Below are 24,507 nucleotides of genomic sequence, written 5' to 3' on the forward strand. Positions count from 1 at the left end.
CGGTTTGGGGGTTGACAGTTCAGCCTGTAATGAGACAAACCACCACGGTAGAACTCTGGGATGCGCGTTGGATGGAGGTCCAGGAAGTGCCTTTCCATGGCTGTCAATTCCTCTCCTCTGAAGCCGAGCCCTAGCCTTTTAACTCTGTCTCCGTGTGGCTCTGCAGCCCACAGATACAAACAAAGCGAAAGACAGAAAGAAAGGAAAGCTAGCTCTTCTTTACATTTGCCGCCAGAGGCTTCCTAGCCTTTAAATTAAGCAAGGTGGCAAGAGTGGGGAAGCTGAAAAAGGAGGCTTTTTAAGATGGAATCGGAAACAAAAGAAAGTCAGTGAGAGACTTAACAATGAAAAAGAATTAAAATAAAAAGGAAAAGCACGTTAATCCCGAGCCCCTGTATTTTGCAATTAACGCCGAGAAAGGTGCTAATTACATGCTAGTGTTTTATCCAAGGGGTTCGAGGTGACGGAGAATGACGTTTTGATTCAGAGGTCTGAGGAGTTAACAGGAATGAACAGATTTTCTGTTTAATCCCTCTCACCTATAAAGATGAGCATTTTACATTTGTGGGGTCTTCTTCTTTTGTAATTAAACATGCTCGTTAATTTCTGCGTAATTATTGTTCCATTGAGAGTCTATAGTAATCTCTTTTTTCAGTTTGTTTGGCATGCAAAAAGGACCTCAGCCCATTTCTGAAAGAATGCATCATCGTGTCATAATTCATAATAATGGAAATGAATCCCAACACGATGTACAATTTATTTGCATGAATAAGTAATGCACTCTTAATTTGTTGTGCTGCTGGAATAGTTGCTCTGTAGCGCTGGGCATAAGAGGAGACAATTCTTTTCAAGTCTCTAATTATGAATGTCGATTACTATTACTATTTCTAATTACTGTTTTCTCAGTTTCAAGGTCACATTTTATTTTTTCCTGGAGCATCAAGGATGTAATCATATATTTAAAGCTTTTGAAATCAAAAATAGTGACAAATCATATTCCTCTGATGCCAGTTGGAATTTCCCGAACACTGTAGCATCATCCGTATGAATTTCCTCTACGCGTATAAAAATAAAGGCTCTTGATCGGTTTGACATACACATAACATCATAGGGCGAGACGGTAGAAGTGAAGGGCCATGTTTGTGCCTGTATTTTTCTCAGTAAGTGTTTCAACCTCAGCCCCGCTACCTGCCTAGCCATCCTGACGCTGTTTGGTGTCGAGACGTTTGCTTTGGCTCTTGTTCTCACCACCTGAGACTTCTTAACGCTTTGTCAGATCTGAGCTGTTTGTGCCAAGGCTAAACTTTTGTAAACCGCAAGCATTTGTCAGAATGTTTTTTTTCTCTCTAGATTTTACTCTATTCTTTTTTTTGGTACCCCTCCCTCTTTCTATCATCAATCTTTCACGGTGGCTGGCTGGTTGGCCACAGTCTCTGAACAGAAAGGAGCTCGTCATGGCTTTAGGGAGTTTGACTGGCCTCTTGGGTCTCGCTCTTCTGCCTGATGGCTATTAGTCACTGCCAATTACCCACACTTTTGTGCAGAGCCACAAACTAAGTGACCTGACACTCTGCTCAGTCTCACGTGTGTCATGGTGTGAGTCTCATTGCTTTTATACATGTGTGACGTCATGGTACTTAAACATGTTGTTTACCTTCTGCTTGAGAATAGCCTTGTGCATGCAAGTTGCTTCACTTAAAGACAACTTGTGATCAAAATTGACCCTTTGTACTTTATTAATATATGTTCTATTGTGCACTATATTGTTTTGGCTACTGTTGTTGGTAGCCTTTCTAAATCAATCAAATAGTTAACGTAATAATGTAATGGCAGTTAATGTTAATTTAATGGCGGTCATGGCAATTAATGATAGAAGAAGCATTACCATTAGGATACGTTAAAATGCTCTGAAAAGTTAATTTGACTTTCGGCCTTCATGTTGCTGTCATAAAGCATCCTCAAAAGTGGGTGCTAGTGGTGTTTCAATCAACTACAAAGTCACATTCATGTCTGGCTCCATTCTGGTATGGAACACCCACTTTTCAAGATCCAATAAGTTCCCGATGGATAAAATCAGGCCTCGTCCTGCTTTTCTTTTTTTTTTTTCATTTGGTAGGTCACATTATGGGAGTAAAATAAGTTTAGGTAATTTTGACTTTAGGAAAAATACATGTCAGATTTTGAATATCTCTTATTATCAGCAAGTAAGTTCTTTGAAAACAACAATGAGTAAGGTAAGACCAAACCAGCATACATGTGTGGTTAGCCATCACGTATTATCCACGCACAACAGAGAGCAATCATCTGATAGGAAAGTTCTACTACAGCTCTGGCTAAAACCCTTAGAGCATTAGCTGACCTACACCTTCCTGTGGCAGCGAGGAAGAATTGCTCACCATGGCAGGACAATGGAAGACTTTTTCTGTCCCTTTTTGGTTTGATTGAATTTGAGTGTGTGGAGAAGGTAAAAAATGTTGAGTTGATTAAAATTTCATCTGGCAGTATTGAATGGCTCCTGTTGTAAATCATTCAGGTTCTTTTGTAATGAGAAGTGAATGAGAGATGTTCAATCTACTCTAATGTAAGCCAAGATTTTGATTCCCCAATACTCACATTCACAGACAGTCCTGAAACCCCCCTCAACTCTCTTCATCACCCACCTACATGCATTCATGAACATTCACAGCACTCGGCTTCATTTGTAAAAGCTGTTGTACAACTCATAATTCGGAATGTCAAAAACTATCACTGTTCCCAAATTACAAGTTACATGTATATTTTTAAAATTCCCAAATATTGCAACCAACCAGTGTTAGTGCAAGATCATGCATCTCAAACAGCCTACATGTTGTGCCATGGTTCCAGTAAACCGATTTGTAGTAAAACTTATATTTCCTGCAGTATTATACTCAAAAGTGGTTACGCTGTATTCTGAAACTGCAGTCAAACAAGCTTTTTGAGGATTACCTCCTGAAATATTTTAACATCAGCTGTGTTTAAATTGTGACATTATCAGCAATAGGGTGGGAACGGAGAACATTACGAGCTGGTTCATTTTATTGAATCAGTCTAAAAACTCAAATTAGTCTCAAGTTATCGGTTTGAATCAGATGTACTAACATTAGTAATGGAATCTTTAAGGAATTGGAATGGTTAAACTCTTTACTAATAAGGGATGGGATTTGTAAAGAATTTAACTATTTAACAATTCTGCTTCCCATTCCTATTCCACTTAACGGTTTCGGATACTGGTTCTGTTTTCACTTAACAAATTCTGATTCTGTTTCCGATTCCACTTAACGATCCTGATTAATATAATTTTGTTAATCAGAACTGTTAAGCGGAATCAGAATCAGAACCAGAATCCTTAAATTCCTTATGATTCAGAAGTGAGCACTTAAAATTGTCAGTGGTAGAAATTTAGCTACTGTCAATGGTTTGGTATTCGATTGCGCTCTTTATTGTCAATATCTGAACCATTAAAATGTATTTTAACCCTCACCCCACACTGCACACATGCATTGCTGGGTTTGTTTCTCTCTTTGTCGTAACTAACCTCACTTTAATCATCTAAAACTCTTCAGTCTGAAACCATTGTCAATTAAGCATCCATGGATGAACTCCACGCATTGCAAAACAGACACCGACTAACTCTCTCTCTCTCTCTCTCTCTCTCTCTCTCTCTCTCTCTCTCTCTTGCTATCTCTCTCTCTCCCTCAATCTGTCTGTCTCTATCTCTTTTTTTTCTGTTCCAGTGGGCACCCCATATTACATGTCTCCCGAGCGAATACACGAAAACGGATATAACTTTAAATCTGACATCTGGTCGCTAGGCTGCCTGCTCTATGAGGTAAGGTATAGATACCCATCCCAACATTCCCTATCCCCTCCCTCTGTTTATACATCCCCCACCCTCTCTCTCTTCCCAAGCTTCTGCCAGCACTGTTCGTCTTTTTTTGTGAGACGCAATCCTACACCGCGACTCTGACCATGCTGTCTGTTGTAAAAATTACAGTATGGTTTTGTACTCTGAGGTAAACAGTACCAGCATAGGAAACCTGGAGTACGTTCTGAAGCTGATGGGGAAATTTGAATGACATTTACATGTGGTTTAGATAACATGTTCTGTTCTTGCTCTGAAATGATACTGACTGCTTTGATTAGTCTTTATAGCATACACTTCTCAATGACACAATGGACTACGATCCATTAGACCCAGGGCAGAAGTTTTCACTTTGGCCCGCATTTCAAATTGAAGATAAAGTTGCAAGGAGGGCAGCAGGGTTTTTTTGTGTGCTTTGAAACATGTTTTAACCAGAAGCACTAACACTGTCCTAACCAGACATGACACGATAAAAGTTATGTCTTAGATGTTAATCAGTTTTTGTGCTAACTGACCATAGCAAGTGATGAGCGACAGGACATTTTGTTGATCACTTGCTTTAAAATTTTTTTGCTCTGGTCCAAAATCCCACTCCTCATAACATTACATTAAACATGGTTAGGGTTCTAATCAAATATATTCTGATTGGCTGTGATTATGCTGCATCGCCAGTATTATCGCATTGCAGAGTGGACAGACAAATTGCTTGTTGCTGGAATCTTATCGCATTGCGTCAGTTTATGACATGGAGTAAGATTGCAGTATACACTGGCTTTAGTTTTGTACTGTGTTACACATAAATACCTTAACCTTCAGGTAGTGTGAGTTGTTACATAACAGAGAGCTTGCGAAACTGTTGTGCCCGGTTCAAAAGTGGGCATTTTGTGTTTGTCTGCACACTTTTTGGCCTCTATTTCCTCTTAACCAGGTGACTGGGGCCACCTGAAATGGGTAGCAGCAATCCGTAAATGACACAATGCTCGATCCCACGGGACGTGCTTGCTACCAAAAACCGCTGTATAAACACACACACAAGCAGGCACAGATTCACACTCGCAGTGCGGAAATAGACACATTGTTAATTCGGTACCCATTCAATCCCATGAATTCCCCTGAGTGTTTTTTTTTTTTTTTTCTTCATCTCGTCTTTGCCTCTTTTTGGGGGGAAGCTTACCAGAAGCTACACCTCCCAAAGTGCCTGGGGCTGAAAAACAACCATGTGAGTTCACCGCTGCTTGGAGACAGTGTTTCTTGGCACTAATTAGTCTCCCATAATGCACCAGGCCCATCAGTGTGATCAGTCTGCCCTACTTGGTAGTGGCCATGGGTCAGCCAAGTGCGGGGAGAAGGCAAACGTGGAACATTTGTGATCTCTTAAGCTTCTGTTGAAGCCAGCTCCGGGCTCGGCCCTGAACAGATCGCTGCTGTCGCCCTGTGGTACACAAAGACTTTCATCTTGTCTTGCTTCCAGTGGGTCATGTGACCTGGGAGGTGATGAATTGACATCTGTTTGATTGACAGATCTGATGATAGGCGAAGCCGCCGGCAGTTCGTGTGATGTTACAATAACGCTTGCAAGGCAAGCTGTTTTTTTTCCCTTCACTATGTTGTTCTTTAGTTATTATTATTATATTTGGTCTGTCAGTTGTTATTTTTGCCATTTATCTATGTAGATAGTATTAGAGAGACAGGAAATCAAGGGGTGAGAAAGAAGGAACTGGGATTGGGAACATGACCATGGCTGGACTCGAATCCAGGTGTCCCCTGAGCTCAGTATGTTGGAGCATTTGCACTTACCACAAGGCCACCTCTTCGACTTTAAATTTATTTAATATTTAGGGCTGTCGATTTAATGTGTTAATTCAGTGTGCAGTTAATTATATAAAAAATAATGCACTCAGAAATTTAAAACAAGTAATCATGTCCCCGGACGATAATAAGGAAAGATCATTTTCATGTTTTTACGAGTCTCAGTCAGCAGGGTTCAGTAAGTGCAACTCCAGCTGAACAGGCAATGCGCAGCTGTACAGAAAACAAACCACACTTTACTGATAGCAGACAGCACAAGATGAGGACGTGTTCTTGCGTTCAAACACAGCTGAACGGAGCGCAACTCCAAACTAGTTTCACCTTGACAAATCGTCCTTAAAGGGCGGTCACACTTTGCGCTCCATTCACTCACATTCAAACGCATCTGAATGTGGGAGACCAGAAACGCAAGCTCATGTGAAAAAAATCCATAATATGCTGTGTACCAAAGTTCATGCTTGGTGAACTCCTTGAATTTGTACGATGAGAGATCGCATGACCGATAGAGTAGAAACTTCAAACCCTGACCTCTTGCCTCCTCCTTTAAACAATGCAAGTGAATGTACTCCATTTTTTGACGGTCCAAAATGCATATTTAGGGTGCATCAAAATAATCCACAAGACTCCAGTCGACAAATACTGTAAAGTTCTTCTGAACCCAAATGATTGATTATTTTTAGAAACAAAACAATACTTATATACTTTTTAACTACAAATGTTCACTTCCGTACATCTCTGTGACGTGCGTTCATGAGAGGGATGACGTAAGCTCGTTGGTAAGGTCACGTGTCACGTGGACGAGGAGGCAGAAAGCGCGTCATTGTTTACAAGAGAAACTTGCACAGACCACAGACCAAGTGCCGTTCACAAACCAAAACAGTCCAAAACCATTTCAAACACGATGTCGGAGGATTTTGATTTTAGAAGAGAAGAGGAGATGGAGTTTTTCGCCCAATCCTACCTATTTGAGCCCGAATACACCGATGAGGAACTGAGGGAGATGGAGGAGGCTGCAGCAGCGGCTCAATCACAAGTCTCGGGGAGGCAGAGCTCTATGGAGACATGGTGGTGCACATGTAGTAAATGCCAACCAATACCAACAGAGGCAGAGAGCCTGTGCAGCCACGATTGGACCATAGCAATCCCACCGTTGGAAACAATTAGCGAGGCATTTTGAACAATACATTTGTACAAATACAAATCTACAGCAAAGACAGTTCAACTTTTCTACAGTGCTCCTTCTCTTGTAAACAATGACGCGCTTCCTGCCTCCTCCTCCACGTGACGCGTGACCTTTACCAATGAGCTTATGTCATCCCTCTCATGAGCGCACATCACAGAGATGTACAGAAGCGAATATTTGTAGTTAAAAAGTATATAAGTTCAATCGTTTGGGTTCAGAAGAACTTTATTTGTCGACTGGAGTCATGTGGATTATTTTGATGCACCCTAAATATGAATTTTGGACCGTCAAAAAAATGGAGGACATTCACTTGCATTGTTTAGAGGAGGAGGCCTGAAATGAAATCCTAAAAATCTTAAATTCTGTTTTGATGAAGAAAGAAACTCAGATACTTCTTGGATGGCCTGAGGGCGAGTAAATTATCAGCAAATTTTCATTTTTGGGTGAACTACTCCTTTAATTATTAATCCAGGGTATATTAATCCAGGGTAAAGTATGGATAATGTGAAACAAGAAACCGGTAACCCAGGTTCAGTTTATCAGGTGTTTAGAATAACCCGGGGTTAATGATTTCAAGTGTGAAAAGCCCTACTGTTTACTCTGTTCTCTATTTTATTACTCTATTTTATTGCTGGCTGTTAAATAATTACTTTAAAAGCTTGAAGCAATGTTTCCTTTAAAAACACTTAAAAGCTACATAGTATAAATTAAATTTGTTAATATTTATATTTATATTAAACTTTTTAAATAACTGAGTGTTTTCAAAAGCATATTTGTATTTTTATTTTTCAGTGGTTGGATGCTGTGTGAAAAAAAAAAAAAAAAAAAAAAAAAAACACCATAAAGGGGTGCCGTAGGTTAAGTAGAGCCGTATTCAGACGGGACTAGTTTTCCCTGAGGAGGTTAGACAAATTCGTGTTTCACAGATGTACTTTATGATTTTAATCCCGTCCAAATCTGACAAGGCTATGTTGTTCTCACAAAACCTCTGTAAAAAATTCCAGAGCAAATTAGAAATCTAATCCCATCTGAATCTGAATGTCTGTGATTGCTGATTATTGAATTTTCACAACGTTTCTCCTCATGTATTTTGACCTACTCAAACTATTGTCTAGAATGCCTGCTGCACGCCTTTCAATTTGGATGTAGATTTTTTTTTTTTTTAATCCGATGGAAAAATACGAAAATTATAAAGGTAATCCAAATCGTGGAAACTGCTCAGACTGGCCACTGTAATTTCTGTGTCAGGTAAAATACTCATCGTAATTTCACCATTCAATCATGTAATGTTATAATTATATAATTCACAGATAAGTATTGTTTATTTCAATGGGTTTATTATAAGCAGCCACTTCGATAAACTCATGTGAAGTTTATTTTAATAGGGTTTTTATATTAAGTAATTTATCATGTAAAGTTAATAAATTAAGGTTAAATCAATGCATTTAATAATTCATTATTTAAAATGTATTTTAAAAGTGATAAGTAATTTTAAATTTAAACAGATAATTTTTTCACCTAAATGAATCCAATGTGTTTAACACCCACATCTGTAAAACAGACACTCCCACCTCTGTAATAAACACAGAGATCTAAGTCCCATCCAAATCAGTACATGAAATCACAGATGTCAGGTGATAATAATTGTAACTCGAGCATCTTTTAGAAAATGAATCCCATCCGAATAGGGCTATAGACACGTCCTTAGAAAAGCCTAATAAAGCCTTTTAATCCTTCCTCGGACAGATTGAGAGTTCAATTGCAAAATGGATTGCTGTGAACTGCAAGCTTATATTCAATAATATGGAAATAAACAATTAATTTGCCTTCTTAAGCCGCTTTTTGCATTGCCTAATTAATGCTTTTCTTGTCTGCCACAAAAATGTATTTTAATTATCACAATAATGCAATGTATTGTAATTATTTAATTATCTATTATATTTATTTTATATTATTTTTGAAATTATTTAAATATAATTATTTATAATGAACCGATCGACAGCCCAAGTTATTTTTTAAGGAAAGAAAACGGTAATGTGTAATTATTGGGTTTGCCAATTACTGTGGATGACACTCGTAGCAGGAATATATGTGCGTATATACAACTTGTGCAACAGTGCTCTTAAGGGGCTATTCACACAGTGTTGTGTCCGACTGCACTGTTTTTAAACTGTTTTTGTAAATAGTTTGTTTTTGTACAGTTTTTCCAGCATCTCGCACCATGATAGCTGCATTTCAAAGATGTAGTATTAAGTTAAAAAAAACACCTTCATCTTTTAAAAATGTGTCTTGAAACACCTGCGTCTTGTTTCATTTGAACACAAGAACGCGTCCTCTTTAAGTGATTATTTTTGGAATGGCGCACATAAATTGTCCCCACTACTCAACAGAAATCATTGAAATAGGTGTTGCGGGAAAGTCACTGTGACTCTGTAAACAGCAAAAAAAATGTGGGGTTTGGAGTTGAAGTTAGCAGAATGAAACAGTCAACTTGAATGAATCCATTAACAAACACAAACATGGCATTAAACATGTTTAATCGCATATGGTAATGCCATCATTTTGACAGCCCTATATACAAGTAGTTAATTTAACATTTACAAAGTATTTTACTGTTGTAATGTTTTTTTTTTTTTTTTCTAAACAGTGTCTCCACACTGTTGTTTTGTTTAGTTATCACTTTTTTGTTCTTTTTTTACGAAAAATGTAATGACTAAATTTAGTTTGGTTCAAGCAAGTTATTTTTAAAATATTTGAAGCCAAATATTTGAGATATAGATACATGTGTCAGTGAGTGTGTGTATATATAAAGATTGTATGCGTTCACAGTTTCATAATTTATTTCATTGTGTGTGTGTGTATATGTGTAAACATTGTCTTGTTAGATACTGTAAATCAAGAGCTGGCTGCAATGCTCCATTGCATTGCTGAACTTCTGAATTGGTAATTTGCTGACTTGTGCCATCTTTCATTGATCAATTTTGTGCGAAAGTCATATGTGTGCATGTAATTCCTTTATTCTGCGAGCATGAATCTTTTAGTCGATCTGTTGTGGGGGTTAAGGCAAGGAGGGTGGGGGTGGTTGGAGCTGTTGAGGTCACAAGGCCTCGATTGAAAATCATCAATACCTGTGCATTGTATTCCTCCATCTACATCTGCTATTCCGTTTGATGCCGACACTCTCGGTTGGAGCTCATTTGGTCAGCTGATGTGGCCGCCCGCCCTGAGATGAAGAGGAGGGGTGCAGGACAAGGCCAGAGTTAGGGTTGACTCCCCAATGGCCTTCAAGGCAGACGGGACATGTGCTCTCCACAGTGCATCTGTCAATAGATCTGGACTGTACTCCATGCTCCATCTAATTATTGACAGCTCCATGAAACATAGAGGAAACGTGTGGTTTTGTGATGGATGGTAGAATTGAGGGTCACAGGGTCTGTTTGGGTGAATATTTGGGTACGATTTTGGAAATTCAGAAACAACAGACTTGGTTAACTACTGTGAAACTTTTCAAATTTTTGCAGGCATTCACTAAAAAGTATCCTTCAAACTTCTATCCTTCAATGACCTCCTGAATAGGTGAGAAATTGACATTGGCACATCTTCAAAAACGATTGTAAACGTTCCTGTCTACTCCTGTTGAATACAAAATGTTCTAATCGAACCTTGTATAAAGCCACAAATGTTGTTATTTTATATATTATTTCTAGGGCTGGGAAATTTAAGGTAAAGTTTCTGGAAGTAAAAAAAAAAAAAAAAAACACTTGTGTAAATTTTTTAACACATTAAAAAATGTAATCGCTGAACTTTTGAGATGTTTTTTGCATCATTCTGAGTACATCATCTGAAAGGTCCTGTGACTTATAGTCAGAAGCGACTTTTATACATAGTTTATTAACTAATGTCGGATGTCAGCCGGTCAAACACACTGCACAGTAAAACACATAAGCTTACACACAAACAGATGAAAACCTCAGTCATTGAGACAGTAGTCCTGTTTTAAAGTTCCTGTTCAGAGTACTGTGCCTTTACAAATGATTTATTCTGTCCCATCATGACATTATTGCGCTGTCAAATGCAACTCCTCACATGCCCACAAAATGACGTTTCCTCACACTCATAGTAAAAACATTAAGTCACTGAACAGGATAATTAATGCATAGCAAACAGGGTTTCAAATATCAGAAATGTTCACAGATAGACAGCTGCTGAAGTTAATAAACAAATAGAATACAACAGGCGTATTGCTTTTCTCACAGACTAAAAGATGTTTATTTGTTCACAGCATAGTTACAACAGATGTGGCTTATTGGTCACATATTTTTCATGATACACAAACACAAGCCTGAAAACACTGTGATACGGTGCATAAATCCTGAGGGAATCTCCACGGAGCGCGTCTGACATGCTGCTGAACGGCTGAATGGAGGTCAGGCGGCTGCTTCCGGGTCCTAGTGCCTGCCTAATGCAACCTCTTTCAGTGCGACTTATACACAGATGCAACTTATCTGTGTTTTTTTTTTCTCTCAACAATGTGATTTTGACCAAGTGCGACTTATATTCAGGTGCGACTTTATTTCTGGAAAATATGGTAAACTCTAGAGACTGTTGTGCGTGAAAAACCCAAGAGATCAGCAGTTACAGAAATACTCAAACCAGCCCATCTGGCACCAACAATCATGCCACGGTCGAAATCACGGAGATCAAATTTTTTCTCCATTCTGATGGTTGATGTGACCATTAACTGAAGCTCCTTTTGCATGTTTAATGCATCTCAATTGCTATACTTAAATTGCAATTGCCATTTCACATATATTTTGGCATTATATTGGCCATTGATACAATTGCAACTTTGTGGTTATCATACTGGCATCGGCTCTCAAGAGTCAGACACTTAGATACTATTTCCTGTGGCTCTATGATCTCCTAACACATTCTTGGAGCATTCATGCAATTGGTTTTGGTGTTGGGTTTTATGATGCTGAAAATGAAAGGGTGCTCTCTGGCTACCCAGATGGCCCTCTCCGTGTCCTTGCTATTTCCGCCCTGCACTGTCTCCACTCTCTTTTAAAGACAGACCAAGTTCATATTGGTGGATCTCTGCACTCACGGTCTGGCTCGGCCTTTTGAAGTCCTCTTAAACCTCTGCTTAATAGCCATTCTTGAAGGTGTTTTGGATTTATGTTGGCATAAATATGAGGCTGAGACTGTTGCATCTGCCTTCATCACAAAAACACGAGGCCAGGCTCTTGCTCCAGGTTTTACAATTAAAAGCCAGGCTCAACTGTGAAGTCACAATCTCTGTTTACGACCATGTGTTTCAAGTATAACCAACAACACAGGCCATGCCAGAGATGAGAACCGAGTTGGCTATGTGATTGATAAACGAGCACAGTAAAGTCAACAGATTAGCACGCATTACGTGCAAGTGCAGTGCAAGAGTGTTGCATTTTTGATACGTGCTGCTAATGATATTCTGTCATTAAAAAAGAATGCTTAGGCCGTGGTCTTCAGGATGTGGTGTTGCACTTAAATTTTTGGAGACTGGGATGTTGTGTGTGTGTGTGTGTGTATATGTGTGTATATATATATATATATATATATATATATATATATATATATATATATATATATATATATAAATAAAACAAGTTTTTGCAGATTTTTTGGGAAGTGTTATCCCACACCTGAATAGCAAACATCCGTCAAGATGTTTGAGCTAATCAAACCCTCCTTGCATCCTATTCAAATATAGATTACACAGTATACCTTAGTGTCTTCTCACCACGGATCTCAGATTTTAATTTGATAGCTTAGTGAATTAATTTGGACCAGCCGTGTATGGCTGCGGAATACTCATGTTCTTTAAAGATGCTTTGGGAGAATGACGTATGAGAACACTGCTGTCTCCAAAGAACTCTTAACATTCTGATGAGCTATCTCACCCATGTTTGCTAATGATGCATAAAACTGTTAACCGCTGCACACTCATTCAGCAAATTTACAAACATAACACGTGTCTGAAACTTTTCTTCTCGGAATTTGGGGTGTTAGTGCTACTAAGAAAAGGAGAGGCCATTTTTTTTCTTCATTTTTTTTCAAGCGGAAAACCCAGGGAGTTTAAACATAACTGCGCGCGTTAGATGTTCGTACAAGTCGGTGCCTGTTTTGTGACATCAGACAGAGACTTTTCAAGTCGCAGAATATGGATTCATATTTAATTGTGTTCCCTCCTCTTGCCAGTGCCTCCATTTGATTAATATATCATTAAAGAATGGTGCGAAAGGATGAGCAAGATGAAATAATCATGTTTTCTCACTTGAATACGACTGTCTGCTTTTCATACGCTACGCCCTCTATCCTGGCTCCTGAGAATGAAGCTACGGAGGACCTTCATTATGTATTTAATTGGCATGCAAAGAGTTCGACGAAGAGACGAGAGAAAGATCAATATCAATTATTGTAATCACAAGCTCTCCTCTTTTGGTAGAGACGTTAAAGCGGGTTGCACACAGGACGAGAAGTGCCACGCTGCGTCGCATCACAGGTAGGAAAAAGCACAGGTATCACACATAAGACGCGTCAGTGTTGTGCATAGAAGTGGCAGTCCAAAACAGTGAATGCAATCACCATACAGGCAAGTTACACACAAAGGTTTTTGCACTTCTTCACGAATTAACAAAGACTATGGTTACATGGACTCCAGAAAGCGGGTTATTGCGAGAAAGCAGCGTTCCCGTTTACATGCACTGTATAAGCAGCGTACTCTTTACTTCCATATACATGCGGCTTAGTCAGTTAGCAGCTTTCTCCACAGCAACATAATTTTCCAGCGACAGTTGTGTAAATAACACACGGCATCCAAGGAAGGCTTCAATATTTTACTCTTTTGTTTTGCTTTTTTTCCCAGATATTCCAGAGTTGTTGCTGTGTTTCCTTAACTTACTATCGTGACCTGCAGCTGAATTGCATTGCAGTATTGGGGGTTTTACATAAAACTCCGGGATTCCCCCAGTGTACGAGTGCAAATATGCAGACGTTAGGTACAGTCTGTATTTTACATTCATGTGTATAAATGGGTATGGTGTATAGTGTATGTAATTTTCCCCACTGTACTCCCAGAAATGTTAAATTCTTCTGCTGTGTTGACTTGTGGTTGGGCTCCATCCTATTACGTTTGTTATCCCGGTCAGTTCCACGCACTCTTCAAACACCCATCAGAACGCCACTTATGTGTTTACATGAGCACATTAAGACGTGCTCGTCAAGAGAAACCTAGATGTATTAAAATATTTTCTCGTAATCCCTTAAACGGTGTAAGGAAATCAGCGTTCTTGTTTACATGACGTTTCGGAACGCCGCTTTCTGCTAAAACCCTGGAATAAACCATTTTCTTAAATGCATGTAAACGTGGTCAATGTGACGCTGATGAGTTTGCAGGTTGGTGTACGAAAATAAAACTACACAAACTGAAAGATTAGAAAGGGCATATTTTATTATGTAATTTCTTTAAATGTAGTCTAGGCCAGTGGTTCACAACATTTTTGACTCCCAAGGCCCCCCACTGTGCAAGACGATATTGAAAGCCCACATGTACACAAAGATGTTTCTCCTGGTACATCTGCTGCGATAACGACAAAGTTGCCATTTTCAAATGTTCTAATTACAGTTTTCTAACTGAATCCGGAAGTGTCATTGGATTAAAACAAATAAAAATGGAGGTGAATTTTCTGAAGTTTCAAGAAATGTATGTTCTTCAATGAAAACAGTTGTTAAAATACACAAAGAAATGTGATTTTATGTTGTACATCTTGATTTTTTTTTTTTTTTTTTTTAGCATTTATATTGTTCAATTTTAAGTATGACTTATTTAAATTTAAGTCGTATTAAGGTCCCCTAGTTAAGAACCACTGGTCCAGGCTTTATTGAAGCTGTCAAACCACAAAAAGACAAACTTGCTGAAATATATATATATTTTTTGGAATAGTTAATATAAATTTCCACTTTGGCAGCAATAGTACTTTGTAAAAGAAAGAAAAAAAATCCTAAAAAGTCAAAATAGTCTCCAAAACTGGAGAGGGATGAGGATGTTGGGGGCCCAGAGACAGCCAAAGTTGTGGGGTCTGAGGGATCTTTTCTACCAAAAGATTAATATATTTCATGGAGTTCATCAGTCGAAGGCGTTTGGATATGAATATTAAAAGATAAGATTTGAGATATATATATATATATATATTTCAGCAATGTTTTTTTCAGATTAAAATATAATGTATTATACCTGGCTATTATTATTATCATAATGATAAATTAGCAACATTCAATTGGAGGCTAAAAAGTAGACAAGCACAGACGAGAAACTTCTTGTTCAAGAGCTATTTCTGAGGCTGTACTGAATTATGACACATTTGACAATTCACCTGTAGCCCCAATGTCGTTGCAGCCTGAGATGGTCTGAGATCATATGCAGCGTTCTCATAGACAACACTATTCTTGCAAATTGTTCCCAGATGACTGACAGAGATGAAATAGTGAGAACTCTTCATATGCGTGTTCCGCGAGATAGATAAACCTCTAAAACCAATAAACCTCTGAACACATGACAAATCACACACCTGCATCGACAGCTTTTCTTTCATCTATTCTTCAAAATATAATGAAGTGTGCTTCTTCAAACGCGTGTCTTTGTGTCTAAAGGTATTTATTGTCATTTGTCACTCCGAGCTGTTTTACAGGTCGCCTGCCACAGTGGCGGGTAGATGAGCAAAAATTACCTGCCACTGCGTGTGAAACAGCTGTGTTTGGTGGGTGGCGGGTGCTAATTTCATTCCCTGGTTTTCATCATAAGCAGGGAACTTCATTAGCAGAGAACTTCACTAGGCTAACTAGTAATTTCAAAGTTTTGGTTGTCTTTCTTTGCCATCCATGAGATGATATCTCTGATGAATTAAAAAAAAACAAAACAAAAAAGAAACAAGTTTATTATGAAAGGCTCGTAACATGCTGTTTCATAAAGCTAAATTTAGAGATAATGATAGTTTCACTTTCCTTCATTCACATTGTCTACAGTGTGTTTTAGCGAAAGATGCCAGTATCGATATCTATATTGCTGCTCTTGTTAAAATAACCACGCTTGCAACTCTTCATACAGTAAATCAGGCTTTATGCAGCACCTCATGTCTATAGCTGGGTAGCGGGTATGATGCGCATTTGGTGCTAGAAAAAAAATTGCCGAAAGATCAGCGCTATCTACGCTCCTGAGTGCTTGTGGTGTGTAAAGATCCATTGTTTTGATGCACTGCTCAATTGTACACAAACTGTACAAACGATAAGGTGGGGCAACCGTTGTGTCATTATGTCTCGCTGTATGGATGGAACGAAGTCGGGGTCCGGATCCAGACCTGGACCATGACTGGCTAATTGGTGACCGCTGCTCTAGCCTATCCTAAAGTCATTAGTGTATGTCCCTTTGGGTCAAATTTAATGGAATTTAATTAAAATGTGGCAAGGAAGAATTTTTGAGCAGCCCCCGAATTTGTTGCTGGGTGCCATCGCTGTTCGCAGAACAACGGCAGTGGGTATGCTTGAATTCACAGAATTCAGTGGATTCTAATTTTAGGATGTTGTGTGTCGTCCGCCTGACACGTCTGGTATGTGACCCCCTAAAGCAACAAAAATGTAAGTGTGATTGCAAATACTTCGGTCTAACCAAGCTTGATTTCACGTGTTGTTGCATCACAAAATGTTACAGGGTGCAGTTCATTATGCAATGCCAGTGCGTTTTGCGTTCTCAGCATTGTCACAAGAGTTGCTATAGCAAGCATTAGCGTAAACTGTTGAGTTCTATGGTCTGTTTTCTCTTTCAGGTCAATTACTGTCATGGCGGTACAACAGTTAATGAGAATCTTTCATTTAAAACTTTTGGTCTCCATTCAAATAAAAAAGTGTTTGGAATCCATTTTAATGTCGCAGTCATTTGAAGAGAACTCTGTTGCCCCCTTGAGTACTGAGGTTTATTACCACTAGAGTAACATAAAAACAACCCTTAAGTATGTTCAGTGGGACCACGTGCTAGCAGTACATTGGCTAAACATTCCGGTCTGCGTTTGTATTGTAGCAAGCCAGAGCAGCCCGTCACTGGAGGTTGTGAGGATCTTGTGTTCAGGAAGGTATTTGAAAGAATGAGTCTGTTTTTGTCTTACTGTCTGGGTGACCATACGGGTTTATGTCTCTTTCTTAGTTGTTTTGTGTGCCCGTTGTTGTGTATGCATGAGTGATTGTGATTTGTTTTGAGTGTCTATGTATGTGAGTGTGTTTCTGAGCAGGTGTGGCTCCTTTTTGTCCACTGGGTATGAATGTGTGTCAGCACTGTTGCTGGTTGAGATTCTGTTTATGTATGTTCCTCTGAGCTTTGGTGTCTGTTTTTGTGTGTGTGTGTGTGTGTGTGTGTGTGTGCATGTGAGTGTGTAAACGTGTGTCTTTTGCCACCATTGCACCAGCAGCCGCAGACCCGCAGACAGACAGCAGGCCAGCGTGGTGCGGGGCTGGACTCCTCTGGAATACCAATGAGGAGAACTGCTGGGCTCCGGGGGTCAGGGAGCAAGTCAATCATCTTTCCCATCGCCTGTGCGCCCTGAATCAAATTAGCCTGAAAAATTCAGGGGCCGGGAGCACGGGGCAAGCAGCTGTCAGGGCCAAGAGCTCCCAGGCACTAATGAACCAGATGAATAGTGCAAAAATTCCAAAATAAAAACAGGACAGTTGACATTTTTCATCTGTCAGAAGCAGAAGATGCATGAAAATATGGTGGTCCTTGTTTAACCCTTTGCTGGCTACAGATGCTACCTGCCCCTGACCCCCCTCTGTGACCACACACACACACACACACACACACACGTATATATATATCCGACAGACCCCCCACCTACCCCTTTCTTCCACAGGTACACACATTGCACATAAACAGTCAAAGCCATGGCTGAATTTACATTTCACTAAATGGCGTTCCATGATACTGCACGTCGCAATTATCCTGAGGAAGTCTTTGCAAGAGCAGCGGCACACTGCAGAGACAGATGTTCCCATGAAACTACACTATAGGTATATCATCTCAAGAGTGTGCATGAAAAACATAAACAACTATGTCTCATCGTGGTGCTCTGTTTTTTGAAGATGAGTTTTTCCACTGTGAATTGTGCTAGTGTGTCTGTGTGAAAGGGCCGATGAAACACATGCACATCCTACCCCCCCCCCCGCCAAAACAAACCCCAAAAAACATTATTTTCAGCATACCTAAAAGTAAATGCATTTAATTTTACCAGTGTCCACTCTTTCTCCATGTTTAACACCTAAATCCTAATTAGTGGTGTTTGCTAAGGCAAGCATCACTAATGCTGTTGCTCATACTTGGGTTTAGGTATTTAAACAAACCCTTAACCCTAAGTATTAAGCCTTGTATTAAGCCTTGTGCTTAAACTTTTGTGCTACAGACATAATTGATACCTCAGCATTATGCGTGTTGTTTAGAAGAGCTGTGCTTTTTACTTTTCAAAGTAATCATTGTTAAAGGGATAGTTCACCCAAAAATGAAAAAAAAAAAATGTATCTCATTTACTCACTCTTATGCCATCCCAGGTGTGTATGACTTTCTTTCTTGTGCTGAACACATTTGAAGGAAAACAGAAAAATATCTCAGCTCAGTAGGTCCTTAAAATGCAAGTGGATGGTGATCAGACCTTCGAAGCTCCAAAAATCACAGACAGTCAGCATAAATGTCATCCATATGACTCCAGCAGTGAAATTAATGTCTTATAAAGAGAAATGATCGCTATTGGTGCCAAAAATATAAATATTTAAGTCCTTTTAACTATAAATCGGTCGGCAGCAGAATGTGCGTGTGATGTAATTGCGAGAGCAGTGACTTCACGTTTTCCTTAAAATGAGTTACACACCTGGGATGGCATGAGGGTGAGTAAAGGATGAGAGAATTTTCATTTTTGGGTGAACTAGGGCTGTCACCGTTATGAAATTTGGTTGACAATTAATTGTCAAACAAAACATTGCGATTATGACGATTAATTGTCTGTTTTAGGGCTTTCACGGTTAATTGTCATATAAATTGTCTTTTTTTTTTAAGGTGTGATCTTTTTTCTGCATGTGTGCTTCATACACCTTAAGAAGTCACTTGAAATATATAAATCAAATAATAAAATACAGATATATGATTTCTTTTTAAGGCTTAAACTTATGAATGACATGAAAAATAAGGATCAAAATGTTTCTAAATAATAAAAATGTCTCTTTGTCAATTTTACATTTACACTGTTGTTTTTTTAAACTCATATTTTATAATATATATTTTTTTATAAAAAATGTAATTGTGTATATATATATATATATATATATATATATATATATATATATATATATATATATATATATTATTATTTATCTAATATTTATTATATTATGCAATATTTCTGTCTAAATTTCTTTTTAATGCTCTATTTAAACCCACAAGCCCTTATTTGTCATGAAGCAAAACCTTTGAGATTTTGTTTCATCATTTCATCACTCCACAGAAATAGAGCAAGCGTGTATCTCCTCCTCTGTGTCACTGTGTGTCATTAACACTGTATGAACCAGGAACATTTGCCATTACCCGGTTGTTCAAATGAAACTGGAGCGCTTTGCGTTCACTATCACAATCACAGTTTATACTTGTTTGTTTATATTTTTGCGGGATATAAACGAATGCGCGCATCAAAGTGCTTCACGCGCTCCTCCAGACAGGAGCTGGTTGACCTCTGCAGTGCGGCTCAGTGACGCTCTGACTCGAAGTTTACCTGAATGACACACAAACTTGCCGTGTATGGCATTTATATAGTATATTAGCTTAAAATTCCACTTTTTGGCCATTAAAATGTGATTGGAGTTAAAATGCCCAGTAATCACGGTTCTCAAATTAACGCGGTTAGATCAAATAACCGCGACAGACCTAGGGTGAACTAACCCTTTAAGTTTTTCACCTGGTAGAATGGGCAAAATTCCTATAAACATAAAGGAGGGACCCAAGCCTTTTTGATATGGGCCAGTAAGTAACCACCTGGCAGCCAAACAGAACACCCAAGCATTCACCAAGCAAACACCTATAACATCTTAACTACCGCATAACAAACATCCTAGAATTATGGCGGTGAGTTTTGCACAGTCAAGTACCACTCTTAAGGCCTTAAGCATACATTACACAAATACGCATATGCAGAAACAAGCACTTGGTCAGTGATTACCAATACGTTGTCCTGTTGAACATGCTTAATTTGTGTTCTTGTGTTACTGAGAGAAAAATAAACTAAAGGGAGTGATACCTTCAAAAGTCTGTGCCAATAAACTGGATGTGTTATTATTCAGGTAAGTTGCTATGTATATATTAACTTTACTTGCTCAGCAAAATGTTCTTCAAACTGTTGCTCCACCATGACAGTAGTTGACTTGAAAGAGAAACGCACCATTTATGTCCACTCTAGCACCCCTTGCGGCAACATTGAGAACGCAGCACACGCTTGTGTTGTGTATGAATTGCGGTCTCACACACTTGGGAAGCGCAACAACGCACGAAGCACCTGCAATCACGTACTTGCGTATTATGTGTCAGCCTTAAAGCTAGTTAATAGATGATGTATTGGTTGCTGTAAAAGTGGTGCAAGCTAGAGAAACATCCCAGTGCGGGCATGTTTCTTCTCTCCCCAGTTTTGCTGTTCCAGAACTAACGTGTTTAGAGCGGGACCCTCATCCATAGCCCCCAACCCCGTTATTACCATTGCCATTTTACGCAGATCGGCAATGAAACTGAAAGCAGCTCCGCTCTGCTCCACGAGTTCTGCCACTCTGCCCTGTTCTCCTTCACTCCTCCTCTGACAGCTCAGACCGCCGTTCCGCCTCGCTCTATCAGCACCCACCACAACGCCCATTTCACTCATTTTTCCGTTGCTCTCTGTACTTCTATGTCAATTTAATTGAGTTCTTGTCCAGTGTGTGTCTGTGGTGTAGTGATTTTGTGTGAGTGTGAGAGCATTGTGTGGCTTCGCTTGGTTGGCATCTGGAAAGAGTTTTTTTTTTTTTGTCCTCACCCACAGTCATTGAATTTTCTTGGGGCCGTTTTTGCCAGTCTGCTTTTGCAGCATAATTATCTCATAACAACATCAAGGCATCACCTTCCAACTGAATGGGAATGCTCAGGCACAGCTGCAGCTTTAGGCTACCAAGATGTGCTGCGTCCATTTGTTTTCAGGAATCCATCTCTTCCGCACAACCATGATTAATGTCCCAACCTGTGACGTCGACTTTATGTTGTTCATCTTTTTCTGCTTTGGCAATGTCTTGCCATATTTGGCAAAAGCATCTTCTGAAATCCTGATATGTCATTGTCCTTTTTAAAGCTTCATTGTTGCTACTTATTTTTGTTGTTGTGCTGTTTTGGGACAGGACATCCATAATTTCCCTTCCTCTTGCTGTTTCGTCCAGTCCTTTTTGTTGGCATTGCTTAATGCTTGCATGCTAAGGCATCAGGCTGCATGCTGGAAGCTAATTGGCCATGAGCTGGCGAACACAGTTTCGAAGTGTTGAGTAAATGGATGTTTCCAAGTTTTTTATTTTTTCATTTTGCCCCAGGACGCTGACACTTAGCACATCTTGGACTTTTTTAATGCTTGTTCTGTTAAAGATGCTTGCATGTTCATCAGCCACCTGCGGTTGGAATTCACACAAAACTGTGAATGTTTGACCACATTACAGTTTGCCAATGTCTTTTATGGAGGCTTATGGCACAGTTTGCTAATTTCAATTCTGTCTGGATCTGCTTGGAGAAGTAATTTCTAGATTTTTAATTGCTAAAATATTGACTTGAAATTTCATTTAAATTTCATACTCTGAAATTGTCACATTTCACAGTAAAAATATCAAAGCATCGTTAAAACAAGATACATTTATCTGAGAAACAAAATGACATGATATTGAAACTTGTTTTAGGGAAATCAAGCATAAACCTCACAAAATGTTTTGTTAAATATCTCTGAAAACAAGTCATAATTTATTTAAATTTTGCTGCTCAAGTGACTTGTATTGTTTTGATGTTTAGATATTTTTCCTGTAAAAAAAACAAAAAAATTGCCCTGTGTTCGATGGAGTTGGAAGTACTAAAAGCATAATCAAACTGGCAAAATATTTACTAAATGAACATGCAAAGAAGCAGGATGCGTAGAACTTTGTGAATGATACCGTGATAGTGACAGAGATGCATGCAATATAGATTTGACTCTTAGCTTCCTGTCTTACCTAAACAGATGGCAGCTGTGTGCTGCTGTCTGGGATACGGGACACTATAGTCTGAGCCACAGACAGTCAGCCCCTTCCAAATGAACATTTAGTGTGCTCTTCAGAAACATGACTGTAAATAAAGAGGGAAATGTGAGTAGTTGAATTAGAACGAAAGAACTGCTCTACCTCCAAATGTGCACACAGAAGTACAAGTCTAAACCAGCAAGGTTTCTGTTAAGGGCTCAAATGTTACATTTCTCCAGCATACTAATACCACCCGGATGGATAATCAACCCTGCAGTCAATGCATCTGTACTGAGTTTTCAGGACGGCTTCATAAGTCATCATATGAATGAGTTAATCAACCAATCAATCAAGTAACCAATTATTAAAGAAGCTTGTGTCAGATACTCTTGTTTCTTGAGTGGTTCTGTGCACCTCTGTGTAACTTATCTAGAAATCTTGTAAAAACTCCATGACACATTCTGTTGAAGATACCATTTATTTCCTGGCAGTTATGAACCTAACAGAATGAATATCCTATTAGGTTGCTATGGACTGCAACTAATAGCAGTCGCAGTTAAAAACTGGTTAATAACTAAGCTAGAATGGGTTGGAGAGAGTGAGAAAAATGTTATCATCCACTCCACAATGGTAATCTATCACTTCCACTTAATGCATAGCAGCAGTCACACCCTTATTTAGTTTTCTTTATACCCTTTGTTGCAGTTGCAGACATGGGTTTCTTGCTAATGTAAAGAGGCTCACATGAAGATTTCTCGATAAACTTACACCCTGTCTACACTGGGCGTGTCCGTTGACGCAACACAGTGGCTTAAGGCTGTCTACTCTGAATGCTTCGACATTAACTTATTAAACGTTTATTTGTGTTGTTGGCAGTAGTAGTGGACACTTCCAGTGTAGACAGCATAATGTACTTCCAATGTAGACAGGGTGTTAATGCCGTATAGTTTTTGGTAGGAGTAATCTCTTAGAAGTGGATTAGAAATAAAGCGTAACTGAATGCAAGCCTCTGCAAGTCTCTCTGAAATTCACATACAGTTTGCTTGTTTACACATCTGTAACTTGAAGTGTCTAAAGAATTGGGTTTTGCATGGAGTCATGACTAAACAATCGTTTTCATGCCTGAGAGACAGTTAATTGAATTTCCAAACAGTCATAATAAGAACCTCGCCAAACCATCCCACATAAACTTGAATCCCATTTTGAAAGCTAATAAGATGTCAGTCAAATATTTTGCTCTCTAAAAGTGACTCACATTTCTCTTTTTCACACATAGATGGCCGCCTTGCAGAGTCCGTTCTATGGGGACAAAATGAACCTCTACTCTCTGTGTAAAAAGATTGAGCAGTGTGACTACCCCCCTCTTCCATCTGACCATTACTCTGAAGAGGTATGTTTTAAGCTCAAAAGATTTCCAAAAGCTTTCTTGCTCTTCGTCTTCTTGGGTATTTAATTTTTCTTCTAACACTTAATCAGGAAAAAGCATCATTTCTATTTGATTTGATTTGCCCTTCAAGTAATAGTTCGCCAAAAAATGAAATTCTGTTAATTGAAAAAACATTTAGTCACCCTCAATTTGTTTCAAACCAGTATGATTTATTTTTCTTCTGTGAAACACAGAAGGTGATGTTTTGAAAATGTCCAAGCGAGAATTGACAGTGACTGTCAATCTTCAGAAAGGAAAAAAGCACTATTAAAACACCATTATGTAGTCAATTTGACTTGTGCACCATATTCCAAGTCTTCTAAAGCTGATAAGATAGTTTTATGTGGATAACAACCCAAAATATTAGCTGAAATCGCATTCTATCCTATTAGCGGTATGGCTATACTGGTCCAATAGACAGACCAGTACCACATTAGCACTAAACAGCATGTGAATTTCCAGCATGGAAAGTGACGCTGGTGAGAACTCCTTTTTTCGGAAAGGTATACTTGTCTTTCCTTGTAACGTATCATCACTCGCTGATGTCAACTATAGGAGGACACTTGAAGTAATCCAGCGCATCTGATACGTCCAACCCAACTGCCATTATTGTTATATACAACCCCAGCACAACTCATCCTCCATTCCCCAGTACCTTCAGCTCTCCACTGCCGCAAGAAGGCCTGCCTCCCTCCCTGTCTACATGTAAACAATGCTCCTGAAGGCGAAAGGCAAAAAAGTGTCAGCCGTTCATCTTTGGTGTGTCATTTACCGTCTCCTTGCATCTCATCTGACAGGCAGCACCCCCTTTAAAAAAAAAAAAAAACTGCGACCATCTAACCCCCCACATTTCTCTCGCGCAAAAGCATGAAT

The 24,507-nt window shown here is 39.0% G+C and overlaps 1 protein-coding gene across 11 annotated transcripts in view; it reads left to right on the forward strand.

Moving 5' to 3' along the window:
* LOC127439309 (serine/threonine-protein kinase Nek7) overlaps window positions 1–24,507 on the forward strand; it is a 103,234-nt gene that overhangs the window by 75,129 nt on the left and 3,598 nt on the right. For 7 of the 11 annotated variants that reach the window (XM_051695570.1, XM_051695569.1, XM_051695572.1 and 4 more), the window contains 2 exons: window positions 3,756–3,850; window positions 23,485–23,598. In XM_051695570.1, coding sequence (XP_051551530.1) covers window positions 3,756–3,850; window positions 23,485–23,598 — 209 coding nt within the window. Of the gene's footprint in view, window positions 1–3,755; window positions 3,851–10,396; window positions 10,452–13,782; window positions 13,916–23,484; window positions 23,599–24,507 lie in introns of those variants that run through there. The other 4 variants (XR_007896897.1, XR_007896896.1, XM_051695575.1 and 1 more) reach the window with 3 other exon arrangements.

Source organism: Myxocyprinus asiaticus, chromosome 50 (genome assembly GCF_019703515.2).
Source record: "Myxocyprinus asiaticus isolate MX2 ecotype Aquarium Trade chromosome 50, UBuf_Myxa_2, whole genome shotgun sequence".
Lineage (NCBI taxonomy): Eukaryota > Metazoa > Chordata > Actinopteri > Cypriniformes > Catostomidae > Myxocyprinus > Myxocyprinus asiaticus.